This window comes from Terrapene carolina, unplaced genomic scaffold (genome assembly GCF_002925995.2).
Source record: "Terrapene carolina triunguis isolate 2854851 unplaced genomic scaffold, T_m_triunguis-2.0 Scaffold58, whole genome shotgun sequence".
Lineage (NCBI taxonomy): Eukaryota > Metazoa > Chordata > Testudines > Emydidae > Terrapene > Terrapene triunguis.
The window spans coordinates 73,250,406-73,264,516 of NW_020664409.1; the positions used below are offsets into that span (position 1 = coordinate 73,250,406).

At 49.9% G+C, this 14,111-nt stretch overlaps 1 protein-coding gene across 2 annotated transcripts in view; it reads left to right on the forward strand.

Moving 5' to 3' along the window:
• Positions 1–4,067: 4,067 nt before the first annotated feature.
• Positions 4,068–14,111, forward strand: part of ESRP1 (epithelial splicing regulatory protein 1) — a 63,753-nt gene continuing 53,709 nt past the window's right edge. For both annotated transcript variants that reach the window (XM_026659119.2, XM_026659115.1), the window contains exons 1-4: positions 4,068–4,199; positions 4,600–4,728; positions 9,132–9,245; positions 13,189–13,303. In XM_026659119.2, the coding sequence (XP_026514904.1) occupies positions 4,068–4,199; positions 4,600–4,728; positions 9,132–9,245; positions 13,189–13,303 (490 nt within the window). The remainder of the gene's footprint in view (positions 4,200–4,599; positions 4,729–9,131; positions 9,246–13,188; positions 13,304–14,111) is intronic.

Here is a 14,111-nt window from a genome sequence, read left to right on the forward strand (position 1 = left end):
AATGCACAGTCAGCCTGTGGAACTCATAACAAGGGGATGTTCTGAGCACCCAGAAGTATAACTAGCTTCATAAAAGAATTAGGTAAGTTCATGGAGAATAGGTCTATCAGTGGCTGTTAGCCAAAATGGCTAAGCCTGACTGCCAGATGCTGGGACTGGACTACAGAGAATGGATGAATCACTCAATTTTCCTGTTTTGTTCATTCCCTCTAAAGCCTGTGGTATTGGCTACTGTCAAAAGACAGGAAATGGGCAGATGGACCACTGGTCTGACCCAATATTGCTGTTTTTAATCATGAGGTGAGAATGACTATACAGCCCAGTGGTTAGGGCACTATCTTGAGAGGTGGGAAACTGCTGTTTAAAACTTTTTTCCCCCTTCAGGCAGAGAGCACGGAATTGGATCAGGTTTCCCACATCTGGGATGAGTGTTCTAACCAGTGGGCTAAAAGTATTAAGAGCGGGAGACACCACCACCATCTCCTCCTCATCCAGCATTTCTTGCAAGAAATAACTTGGGCACCTAAGCCTCCTGACTCCAGGAGAGAGGGTTCTGGCTGTGGATCAAAAGCAGAGATATGCGCCTCCCTCTACAGCCCAGATTTATGTTCCTAACTCTTGAGGGGCGGGATTTAAGACACATCCCTCTGGTCTGCATCTCCCACTGGCGAGCTTAGGTGGCTTCCTGCACAGCATGCCAGCTTTTGTTGGTCCCATTCTTAGGTGTCTGTCTCTCCACATGTATTGTATAGGGAGCCTAGGTGTGTCTAACACTGGGTTTGCAGATCCCATTGTTGTTTCAATTATTTTCTAGGCACTGAAAAGTTAGGCATTGCAATGCCTATGTCCCTTTGTGGATGTCTATACTACAAGCGCTGCAGTGGCACAGCTGTGTAGACAATTGTTACAGTGATGAAAGGGGGTTATCCATCACTTGAGTAAATCCACCCTCTCTAGAGGCTTTTTAGCTAGGTTGAATTCTTCCATCCACCTAGCTTTGTTTTAATGGGGCCTAGGTCAGCTTACCCACATCTCTCTTGGGTTTGAATTTTTCACACCACTGAACAACGTAGTTAGGTCAACCTATGTTTTAGGTGTAGACCAGGCCTAAGAGTCTGCTCCAAAGCTCTTGAAGTTAGTGGAAAGGCCCCCATTGACTTCAGAAGGTTTTGGATCAGGCTACCCAGGAAGGGGAACTTGAACTAGTGCCTTATTAGTACAATGAGAATCAAACTTGAGGACATGGCTCCTCAGACAAACCATTCTCTGTCCATGCCCTGTCCCTTTTTGATACTTGAGAACCTGAAAATAAGGGAGCAAATATGCAGAGAGCTTGAGACTTCGCCCCATTGGAACTGTTGTGTGAAAATTTCCAACCTTATCTCTTGGTATCTCAGGTTACATATTTTTAAAATGGGTATAATACCACCTAAGTGATGATAGAGATACTTATATGAAAGGCACTAGCTGCCTACAGCCATTAGTTCCATTTGGATATTTTTCACTTCCTGTCCCAAACTGTTGTGTAACAACTGCAATTTGGAAAAAAAAAACAAAAAAAAACCATGGCTGCATTTCAGTGCTGATTAAAATGTTCTGCAGATCTCTTTAAAAAACGGGTGTATGTATGGGGAAGGAAGATTTAATTAACGAATAATTGTAAAGACCTTTCAGATCCTTGGATGAACGTTGCCCTAGAAGTACAAATAAGTATCTGCTATGTCTAATTATGAAAAATTTGGAAGTGAGTTTTCACATAAATGGCCTTTCACAGTAGTCGTGTCTCTTCAGTGTGCCTAGCACATGTGTCTGTCTGGGGTTGGGGGTCAACTACACTGTACTGCATTCACTCTTCCCATTCTCCTTAGCAGCAGCCCCGTGCTTCCTTGGGGAGGGGGGGAATGGGGGGAGGCAGCTGGGTCTCCTGTAGGGATTTGATTGATGGTCTGGAACCACTTTATGAAATGTAGGTGGTGTTTGTGGGGGCAGCAGTTAGAGTTGCCAGGTGTCCGACCAATGGGAGCTGCAGGGGCACCACCTGTGGGTGCAAGGGTAGTGCACGGACCCTCCCTGGCCAGCCATGTGTCTAGGGCTCCAGGGACCTGGCGTCTATGGAAAGCGCTGCCGGGATCCCACATCCGAACCCCCTGTCCCAACCCGGAGTCCCCTCCTGCACCCAAACTCCCTCCCAGAGCCTACACACCCCCAACACCCCTGTCTCAACCTCCACCTGCACCCTAAAGCCCTCATCCCCAGCCCCACCCCAGAGTCTGCACCCCCAGCCGGAGTCCTCACCCCTCCACACACACACCCCAACCCCCTGTCCCAGCCTGGAGCCCTCTCCCTCACCCGGAGGGGTGTTCCGTTTTATGCAATTAGAAAGTTGGCAACCCTGGCACAGACGCCAGACGTGCCCGCTGAAGTCACAGCGCAGCGATGCGGGTCTCTGCCTGAACCACACGCAGCAATGCTGCCAGGGTGGCCACAGTGCTGATTTGATGGATGCTTCTCAGCAGTATTGTTGCCATCTTCTTACCCTTGAATAAAACGCGGTTAAAGGGACAGGGAGGTGCTGAGAGAGTGAATGAAGGGGTCCTGGGCTCAATGCCTTGAATTGTTGCTAGGCTCCCTCCTCTGATCCTGAAAAGGTAGTCAGCGGAAAACTGCCCATCACCCCCTTCCTAACGTGGGAGGCACGCCGTGCTGCTGCGTCTGCACAGAACAAGTTCCAGCAACGCCCGATGAGTGCTCCCCACCCATTCGCCTCCCTTCCGCTCCCAGCCCCACACTCTTATCGCTCTGGGGCGCCCCTCTGCTCCACGCTTTCGGCTTTCCTTATACTCACTCCACCTGCCGGCTCTTCATCATCTCCTTCCTCTCCCCAGGAGCCTGGCTCCCCGCCCCCACAATCCACCTTCCCTTCTCTGACCCTACTCCCCATCTAGCTCCCCTCCTTGAGTCCTTCCAACTTTGAACTTCAAAGCTTCAGCAGAGCCGGTTTCCCTGTAGCGTGGATTTGGCGCGCGCTGGAGTTTCTTCTCCCTGCGGTGGGGGTGTGTGTGTGTGCGCACGATGTCCCTTCCCCGCAGGACAAACTCCTTTCCCCTCTCACAGAGCCTCAGGGGAGAGCGGCACTGGGACTCTAGTGATCACCAAGCGGTGTTATAGCTGTTCATGTTTCTTTTTTTTACACATGACCCGCAGGGAGGGGAAAGGGCGGTTGCAATGACCCTGCAGAGCGAGCGAAGGGCTGGACGCAGCCAGGTCGCAGCTGAGCTCCTTCCTTTGGGCACTAGAAGACGTGTTGATCTCATAGCGGCAACTTTGTCATTCGCTAGGAAGTGCGTTCTCCTCCTGCCCCATTACCTTCGGGTTGCGGCTGCCCCTTCCCCACGCTATTGGCTCCCCTGTCTCCTATTGCCTCTCACCCTGGCATCCCCCAGTTTCTGCTACCCCTTCTATCGCCTCCTCCTTCTCCTGGGACCCCTCTGGTTTTCATTCTTCCTGCTGCTGCCCCCTCAACCCCAATGTGGTATTCCCGCCTCCTTTACCCCCCTTCGCCCCTGACTGCTCCCCCTCTTTCTGCTCCTGCCCTTTCACCCTTCTGCTGTTGCTTCCTCCCACTCTGCTAATTGCTACCCCTGCCATCACCTCCTGCTGCTGCTGCCTACCCGTGGCCGTTGCCACGTCCTTGTTTGAAGGAGCCAATGGGCGGGCTCAGTCAGGTGTCTCTTACCTGCACCACGTGGGGAGGGAGGGTGAGCAGGTAGAGCCACATCCCAAAACAGAGACGCTCGCAGCCATTGCGTGCCTCCTAGGGGCGCTGCCCTGGTTTGTCTTTGAATAGGTTCCCAAGCAGTCAGCTACAAAACGGGGACGCTGCACACGCCTCCCTCCTGAGCAGGTCTCCGGGGAGTGGTGGTGGGTGGGGGAGAGCTAAGTGGCTGCAGGTGTGCGCGGGGGGCGGGTTTCTTCCTTTACACTCCAGGGGTGGTGTGTGTGTGGCAGGGTCTTCTCGGTAAAATTGGGGCAGGAATCTAGTTTCTTGCTCTCCCCCGGCGATCATCATGACTGCGTCTCTTGACTATCTGGTGATCTTGTTCGGGACGACGGCTGGCGCTCAGGGGGCTAAGCTGGGATCCGATGAGAAAGAGCTGGTCCAGCTGCTGTGGAAAGTGGTGGATCTGGCCCGCAAGAAGGTATTTCTCTGAGTAGCCCCCAAAGAGAGGAGGGACGGGGAGGCTGCTGGCAGGGATTGCCCGTGCGCGCCCCGCTGGGGACTCCCTGCGGGGGATTTAACCAGCTGCCAAGTTAGGGCTGGTGTCTGCCCGCGTTGAGAAAGCGCCGCCTGGGCTAGGAGCGCAGACGGAGTTAGGCGGCAGCCCAGCCCACCCCTCTGTGACGGGTTGTGTTCAAGCAAACAACCTCCACCGAGCCCCATGGCGCGCCCGCCCACATTGGCTTTTCGCCCGGGCCTCCAGCCCTCGGGGCAGCCGCCCTACACGCCGGGGGTGTGTGTGCAAAGCCCTGCTTCCCACAAGTCCTGCAGGGGGGTTCTCCCTGGGAGCAGAGGGCGCTGACCTCTTTCTCCCTCCGGAGGCGGGGAGCCTGCATGAAGTGCTGGTCAGACCGGAGCACTTGGACCTGACCGAGGATTGCAAAGAAACAACCAAGCTGGAGGTGGAGAGCCTGGCGCGAGCCCCGCAGCTGGAACAAGCCCTGCAACAGGTGAACCCCCTTCTGCTTTCAATGGGGCTTCTCAAACCCCTCTCCAGGGAGTCGAGCCTCCCAGAGACACGCTTCCGACTGCAGAGGGTGTGCGAATAGCCCGCGGGGTCCCCGCTCCCCCAGGACAGACAAACTCACTGGGAGAGGGGGTGGGATAGGGTGACAAGATGGCAAGAGTAAATATCAAGACACGGGGGGAGGGGGTAGCCATGGCGGAGGGGGGTACACGGCCCCCAGTTCCAGCCCCTGCTTTAAGCTATGGGTCAGGAGCGCACTGCCCTGGCTCTAGACCCGGCCCCCCATGGGCTCCACCCCTGCTTCATGGGCTCCAGCGGCCCCCACCCCCATGGCCTCTGTCCCCCCTGTGGGCCCCCCATTTTCACTGCTCCGGACCTCTTCATAGGGTGACCAGATGTCCCGATTTTATAGGGACAGTCCTGATTTTTGGATCTTTTTCTTATATAGGCTCCTATTACCCCCCACCCTCTGTCCCGATTTTTCACATTTGCTGTCTGGTCACCCTACCTCTTCATTCATGGGCTCCAGTGGTCTCCCCACAGGGCTCCCCCATTGTGAGGCCAGCAGAGCTGGCTGGGGCTCCTTCCAGGAGCTGTCCATCCTTCCCAGCAGTCAGGGAGTGTGTGTAAGGCAGTCCTGGCATGCAGTGAGTGGTGGTTTTGTTTGGCTCCTCTCTGCCCCTTGCCGTGGCCGGACCCCAGTGTAGCTCCAGCTCTGGACAGTCTCTGATGCCTGCTATCTGCGGGACCCCGCCTGCCTCCCCAGAGCCGAACTGCATGGGACCTGTGCAGAAGTGTGGCTGGTCTTACACAGTGTGGGGGGCTTGGCTGGGCCCCTCCAGACAAGTGGGTCCTGAGGGAGCCTGGCCGGGGCAGGCCCTGTGCATTGCTCCCAAGGGTAGGGTTGCCAATTTTCTAATCCCACAAAATTGAACATCCTAGCCCATAGGCGCGGACTCCGTAGGTGCTCTGGGGCTGGAGCACCCACGGGGAAAAATTGGTGGGTGCTCTGCACGCACCGACAGCCAAGCTCACCTCTCTGCCGCAGCATCCCCCCTTCTCCTCCCAGTGCTTGCGCGTGAAACAAGCTGTGGGAGTGAAGGGGGAGGAGTGGGAATGTGGCGCACTCAGGGGAGGAGGTAGGGAAGAGGCGGGGCTGGGGTGGAGATTTGGGGAAGGAGTCCAATAGGGGCAGGGAGGGGGCGGAGTTGGGGCAGAGACTTTGGGGAGGGGGTGGGAATGGGGGCGGGGCAGGGGGTTGAGCACCCACTGGTGCCAAGAGAAGTTGGCGACTATGCCCTAGCCCCGCCCCTGCCCTGAGGTCTCCCCCCCCCCCTCCACTCACTACATTCCCCCCCTCCCACAATTGCTCGCTTTCCCCCACCCTCACTCACTTTCACTGAGCTGGGGCAAGGGGTTAGGGTGTGGGAGGGGGTGAGGGCTCCGACGGGGGGTGCAGGCTCTGGGGTGGGGCTGGGGATGAGGGGTTTGGGGTACAGGAAGAGGCTTCAGACTGAGGGGTGGGGCTGAGAGATTCGAAGTGCTGGAGGAGGCTGCGGGTTGAGGCAGGGGGTTGGGGTGCAGGAGGAGGTATGGGATCTGGGGTGGGGTCAGGGATGAGGTGTTCAGGAGGCGGGAGAGGGCTCTGGGCTAGGGTCAGGGAGTTGGGGTGCGTGCTCCTGCTGGGGATGCAGGCTCTGGGATGGGTCTGGAGATGAGGGGTTTTGGGTGCAGGAGGGTGCTCCAGGCTGGGATTGAGGGGTTCAGAGGGCAGGAGGGGGATCAGGGGGTGGGGGGTGAGGGCTCTGGTTGGGGGTGCAGGCTCTGGGGTGGGGCCATGGATGAGAGGTTCAGGGTGTTGGAGGGGGCTGCCGGTTGAGGCAGGGGGTATTGGCACTGGGCTGGGGGTGCAGGCTCTGGGGTTGGGCTGGGGATGAGGGGTTTGGGGTACAGGAGGGGTCTCTGGGATTGGGGGGGTGCAGGGACGGGGCAGGGGGGTGGGGTGCGGGCTTACCTCGGGCAGCTCCCAGTCAGTAGCACAGCGGGGTTAAGGCAGGCTCCCTGTCTATCCCAGCTCCATGCTATGCCCTGGAAACAGCCAGCAGGTCCGTCTCCTAGGCGGGAGGGCCAGGAGGCTCCCCGCCCTGCTCTCGCCCGCAGGCACAGCCCCCCCAGCTCCCGTTGGCTGTGGTTCCCAGCCAATGAGAGTGCGGAGCCAGTGCTCGGGGTGGGAATAGCGCACAGAGCCCCGTTGCCCCACACACACACCTCGCCTAGGAGCCAGACCTGCTGGCTGCTTCTGGGGTGCAGCACAGTGCCAGGACAAGTAGGGACTAGCCTGCCTTAGCCCTGCAGCACCAGCAACCAGACTTTTAACAGCCCAGTTGGCGGTGCTGACCGGAGCTGCCAGGGTCCCTTTTCAACCGGGCGTTCTGGTTGAAAACTGGACACCTGGCAACCCTACCCAAGGGACTGGAATGATTTCCTGCCATGAGACCGGCCCTGACGCTGCTGGCTCAGACCATCACCTCACCTCCCAGGGCCAGGGCATGGGGGAGTGAGTGTCTGGTAGATCTGTGTGTGTGTCGGGGGAGCTGGGCAGTGGAGGAGGTTTGTGTGTTTTGGGATGCTAGGCAGTAGGGGGGCCTCTTGGGGGGGTGTCCTGGGTAGTGGGGGGGGGCTGTGTGGGGCACTGTGTAGTTGTGGTGGTGGGGCTGTGTGGAAGGGCACTGGGTAGTGTGGGAGGGGGAGATCTGCGTGTGTTAGGGCAGTTGTGTGGGGTGCTGGGCAGTTGGGGTGGGGCTGGGGGGTGCTGGGCAAGGGTGGTGGTGTGCAGGGAACTGGGCAGTTGTGGGGCGAGGGTGCTGGGCATAGACGGTCTGGGGGGTGTTGCGTGGGAGGGCTGTGTGGCACGGCATGGGCCTGCCCCCAACGGGAAGGGTCACGCTGGCAGTACAGGGCCAGGCAGACCAATGTGCGTCTGGCCATGCCATGTATGCCCCATTACCTCTGGCCACCCCCCTTCCCTCACGCCCGCCACTCGCCTTCTCACTTGAGGGCTGGGGGAGGAGGTGTGGGGGCAGGGTCTGGGAGGCGCTTACCTCGGGTGGCTCCCAGGAAGCAGCCTTCAGGTCCCTCCAGCTCCTAGGGTCAGGGATGGCCAGGGGGGCTCTGCCCGCCCCCACAGGCCCCACCCCTGCAGCTCCCATTGCCTGCGGTTCCTGGCCAATAGGAGTTGCAGAGCTGGCACTCATGGTGGACGCAGCACGCGGAGACCCCCCTGGCCACCCCTCCGCCTAGGGGCCGCAGGGTCCTGCCGGCCGCTTCCTGGAGCCAGGTAGGGAGCCTGCCAGCTAGGTTGACCAGTCCAGCCCTGCGTCAAATATCGGGACAAATGCATCCTGATTTTATTGGGACATCTGGTCTCCCTAGAGTGGGATACTTGAACCTCTCTTTCTGTAGGGGCAGGGAGGGCTTCTCTCTCTATAGGTCTATTGCAGATGGTCTAGCTGGGAAGACAAACATGCGAGGAGGAGATGGGCTGGGGCATGGGGTTGGAGTCGCAGCCTCTGGAAAGCTGAAGAAGGCTCTTCTTGCTAGGGCCAGGTGGGCGCCCGGTGGCTGATGAGCGCATTGGGAGAGGCCGGCACCTCTAGGGGCCTCCTGGGATCCCCTGAACTTGCCTTATTCTCTTCCCATTTCGGATTGGGGTAGCGAAGGTTAAGTTCAGAGTGACCCAGCCGTTGCTCTCCCAGGGCCCTTTCATTGAAGGTCGTTGGGTTTTAGTTCTCTCTTTGAATTTCTTTATTAAACTTACTGAAACTTTATTTCTTCTGTGCATGTGAGCCGGGGTAGAGACAGGCCCCAGCGTTACCAATCATATCTCCACAAAGCACCGGGGTGCTCTGTTCCTCTTTCCTAATAACCAGGAGGTTCCATAACTCATTGCTGCAATGCGGCTCACCATACAGTGAAGAGCTGCACCTCATTAACTTCCCCCAACTTTCAGCCACTGCCAGGAACTTTAGTCTAAAGGGTTGAGCAGAAATTTTCAAACTAGGGTGCTTAAAGCTAGGCTTGTGATGCCCTATTGAGGTACCTACATACTTTGGGATGCCTTTCAAGCGTGTTGGGCATGTACAGTCCCCATTAACTCTAATCGGATTTGTGATGGCTCAGCAGCTTTGAATATTAGCCCATAGTATTTAGGTGCCTAAATAAAGCATAGGAATGTGCCCTGATTCCTATTAAGAGCATTCTATAGAACTGAACATTTACCTTTTCATGTTCAACAAGTTGTAATGACCTGAAACTTACACTGACTCTTTCATAACAAAGTGTAGCAGTTCATAATTGTGTACTATGTCTATTTTTTTCAACTTTCAGTTTAACCAGTCTGTGAGCAATGAACTGAATATTGGTGTAGGTACTTCCTTCTGTCTCTGTACTGATGGACAGCTTCACATCAGACAGCTTCTGCATCCTGAGGCTTCCAAAAAGGTAAGGTGGTTGCACTCATTAGACATTCCTTAAGACTGATCTACTGTGATGGTGTTTGGGTTTTAATGCAGAATTGATCAGCTTCTTTTTGCTTTATGATGCCCAATATGAGTCTACTTCAGCATAGTCATAACAGAGAAATCTCTCATCCATCAATAAGTTTATTAGACTCTTGGGGCTTGTCTACACTGGGGAATTTTCCAGTTATAATGATATAGTTAAACTGCTGTGGTTATACCAGTATAATTCTCCATGTGGATGCTCTTATTTCAGTTTAATGAGGCCTTTTTCTGGTTTAGTTTATCAGCTTTGGAAGTGGCTTAAGCTAAAACAGAAAAAGGTCCCCTGTACTGGAATAAGTATGTCCACATCAGGAGTCATATTGGTTTAACTACAGCAGTTTAAATTCACACTCTATACTGGTATTTCCCATGTACAAAAACCCTTAGGTTGCTATAATGGGTTAATACAGGAACTAATTTGTAGGACTTGTCAATTATTTTGTGAAAAATTTACAATTTTAACATTGCTATTGTACATACTGTTTTGAAACTTTGAAAGCTGACAGATCTAAAGATAAGCGTTCAGTTTTTATGTAATATTCAGCTTGCACTCTGATAATGGTACTTGCCTGTATTTGTAAAGAGACAAACGCTGGTCTGAGATCATGTGTCTCTTCATCATCTGCCTCAAATTTTCTATAATTTGATGATGTATTTCCAAAATTACCAATCACTAATAGACTTGCAAGTCCCTATCTGACTTCTCTATTGCCAATAGAATTGCAGTTGTGTAGACGGACCTCAGTTATAACATGGTTGTCCCTGCAGTGCAATCAAGCACAGTTCTGTGTTTCAGTACCATTAAGAACTAACAATATTCTAAGAATCATGCTACAGATTTATTCCAGTCTTCTGTTTTCACTGATGTTTTTGAACCATGCATTTCATTCTCTTCTGTGTCTTGTTTCTTTAAATGGTTGAAAGCATGATGCTAGTAAAACAGTAAATCTTACTGCTAATATCAAACTGCGATATCAGATTATTTATTAATGTAATACTTGCTGCTACTATTTGGTATTTATCATTCAAAAATAGTCAGTTTAACAGAGAATGCTCCTGTATTATGAATCACTTCATACTATCTGATGTGTTCTAAACATGAAAAAATAAACCATATTTTAATAACTATACCTTTCTCTCCATATGATAGAATTATTTCTCTAACTGCTCTACAATTTACCTATTTTATGCAGTTTATCCTCCATGCAATTAGATTAAGTACATAATAAAAAAAAATACAGAATCTTTGAAAATTGATTTTTGTCATCTTAGTTTGTAAGATTTTTTGGGGGGGACTAACACTTTTCTATGTATTTGTACAGTGTCTAGAACAATAGGACTTCAATGCTGGCTAGGGTCTTCAGTTGCTATTTCAACACAAATAGCTGGTAATTTGAAATCTACTCTGCGCTGATTATAGATTAAACCAAACAGATAACTACAGAATGTCACTGGCTTTTCTTGTGGATAACAAAATGTTGAGATTAAACCCTAAGTGTAAACTAAAACCAAGACTTGAAAAATCATTAGCTGTTTTTGTGTGCCTCAGTTTCGGATGTCCAATATGGACTACTTCAACAGGACCTGACTTTGAGTGGTTGTTATGACATAGGCAGGTTCAGTTTATACTGAATGATTAAGAATAGAGTTTGGGGGGACGGGGGACTGAAGTGTCATGAAACCACAACTGGGAAATACCGAAGGTTGACTATTTGCATAAGAGTTTGCATGGGCGGGGTGACATTTATGAAATAAAAGTTCCGTTTTTATATTTTAAAATAAGAGAGCCAGAGTAGCAGTTTTAAAAGTATGTTGCAATTAAAGGAGAAAAGAACCTATAGTTCATAACTTCTATAATAGAGAAAAATGCAGCTACTCTGGCTGTAGAGCTGATACTAGGTATAAGCACACTAAACAATTGCTTACGGCCCCAAGCAGGTCAAAGGGGGGGCCCACTATTCACTTTTTATTATGCATTTGTGGGGGGGGACGACCCAGAATATTCCTGCTTAGGGCCCATGGTGAGCTAGTACTGACTTTGTCTGGCTGTAGCAGTCAAGTACACAGATAATAAAAATCATTGATGTGTGGGGCTCTTCCTGCCCGCCCCTGCTGGTGGGGTTGGTACAAGCAAATGACGTTCTAACATCTGTGCTGATCTTGCATTTAAATGCAAAATTTCTGAAAATAGATGGAATTTGCATCACTAACATAATACCTATCAATATTCTAAAGCCAAAACCCAACTTCTTAGTGTATAAAATCCTTCCAACAGCACCTCCCCCCTGCACACACACATACATGAACCCTCTCATCCCAATACACAGTACCCCAATACACAAATTGGCCACTAAATTATGGATGCAAGGATCTTGTTTTGCTGACTTTTGGAAAAGAAGCATTACCTCATGAACAGCTGAACTAAACATGGAAGCTTATGGCTGTAGGAGATACTGACTTTTCAGCCAGATACAAATAAGGACTTTTACGTGTGGACACCATTCCATGCTAATTAACTCAAGACATTTCCTCTTCCAAAACTTAATAGCTTTCAATGAACTTTTTAAAAAAAAATAAACAAAATAAAAAAAAAAAATCTTACAAGGAAATTCCTAAATATCCATCATCTCCCCCAACTCAGTACCTGGGACAACCCACTTGTGTTCTGCCTGTTACTAATCAATCCCCTCTAGGATGACTTCAGACTTTCCCAACCTCTAAGAAATCTGCCTTTTTTTTTTTTTTTTTTTTTTTTTTTTTTTTTAAAACAAAAAAATATAAAAAAAAAAAAAAAAAAGTTTCCTCTTTCCCCCAAATGTGAAATTCCTCCATACCCCAAAATAAAATAAAAATGTTGCCTGCTGTAAAAGGAGTAGCAATAATCAGTTATGCACCAGCGACTGGTTTCAGGAATCTGACTTCCTCTTCCGGGCCACCCCCATTGTTAACCTTGATAGAATCACACAATTAGGAAAAAGAGTTGGAGTGGAATATACAGCACATACTTCTTTTCCTGGAAGGTTATGAGATGTTAGACTTTAAAACATGACACTTATATGTATTAAAAATATGTTGTAGGTTACTTTTAGAGGTTATCCTGCATTCATTTTCTTTCCCTTTGTGCAGTTGGGTTCGTGGTATTAAGGGAGCCTGCCTTTATACCATAGAATGAAGAATTAAACAAAACTATTTAAGAGTTTGAGTATGTGGCATACATAGTGATAGGGTATAATGGCTTTTATTGGCACTTATGTGAGATTAGCTGTATACATTCACTCTTGGCTTTGCTGCTCATTAGTAATGCATCCATAACAAGCACATGCTGACAAAACCTTTACACCACATAATTTGTCTGTTTTACAAAATAGCCAAAACAACTATTTGAAGTGTGATTATACTCTGCAAATAGAATCTGACTTCCCTTCATTGAATATGCTGTCTATAAAATTAAAATGTCTTCTGAAAGTTTGCTTGGGCTCTGTAAAGCGAGCTGTGACCCCTCTAGTTTGATAGGGCCAACTAATGAAAATTGGAACCAAGAACTGTTAGGTGTGGTGTTGTAATAGTATCTATTTGCTCTCCCACAGTGTTATTGAATCCACAGCATTAGTGATATTAATAAAAAGCAGCAATAACCTTCCCTTTTGTCAGTAAAGGAAGCAAATATCCCCGACTATACCAAGGGAACAGACTTATTGAGTAAGAAAGATTCATAACAATATTTAAGTCACTGAGAGAAGAGCCTTGTAAAAATATGTGCTATAATGTACTCAGGTGAGTGTGGCTATTTTTACTTGAAAACTGGTTGTAAAATGTGACAACTCAAGAGAACATAGACTGGATTCACCTTAGTTTACAGTCACTATCATGTCCTCTTACAGAATATCTTATTGCCTGAATGCTTCTACTCCTTTTTTGACTTGCGGAAAGAGTTCAAGAAATGTTGCCCTGACTCATCTGATGTTGACAAACTGGATGTTGCTGCCATGACTGAATGTATCCTTTTTAAAAATCATAACTTGAATTATAATGGCAGCCTAGTACTTCTAGAAACACAGCCCAGGAACATAGGAGTGTTCATAATGCTTGTTTAGGAATGATATAATTTAGTAAACAATATTGAGTCATTAATGGGTTTCCTACTAAATATGCTTCTGTCTCTGGTAGCTATGCAAAAATTTGTGGTACCTTGCAAAAGCTTTGAACAGTCTATAGGAGACTTTGAAACTCTTCTTTACCTCTGAATTTTGCCATATTAACAATCACTGCCTTAGTGTCTTGTTTAATGTCAAGTTTTGATAAACCTTGACTCCTAATTACTAAAACACTTGAAAGGAAACACTGAGATAAAATTTGCATGTTAACGGAGTGCATTTAAAATGCTTCCAATTTTCATAGCATTTTTTCAGCCTTGTTTGGCAGATATTAGATCATGGATGTTGTGGGAGCTCATTTTAATTTCTGGAACATTTATTTCTGAAGCAATTATGGTATTCAGCCTTTGAATAGTACATGGGGTTGCTTTTAATACTTGAGATATCCAGACAAATGATGCTTCATGTAAACTCTGCACAGTATACCCTCTAACATGCAACTACTAGGGTTACCATACGTCCTCTTTTTCCCGGACATGTCCGGCTTTTCGGCACTCAAACCCCCGTCCGGGGGGAATTGCCAAAAAGCCGAACATGTCCGGGAAAATGGCGGCTCTGCGCCTCCCCTGACTCTTCGGCTCTGTTTAAGAGCCGAGCTGCCCGAGCGCTATGGGCTTCAGGCAGCCCCCTTGCCTCCGGACCCCAGCCGC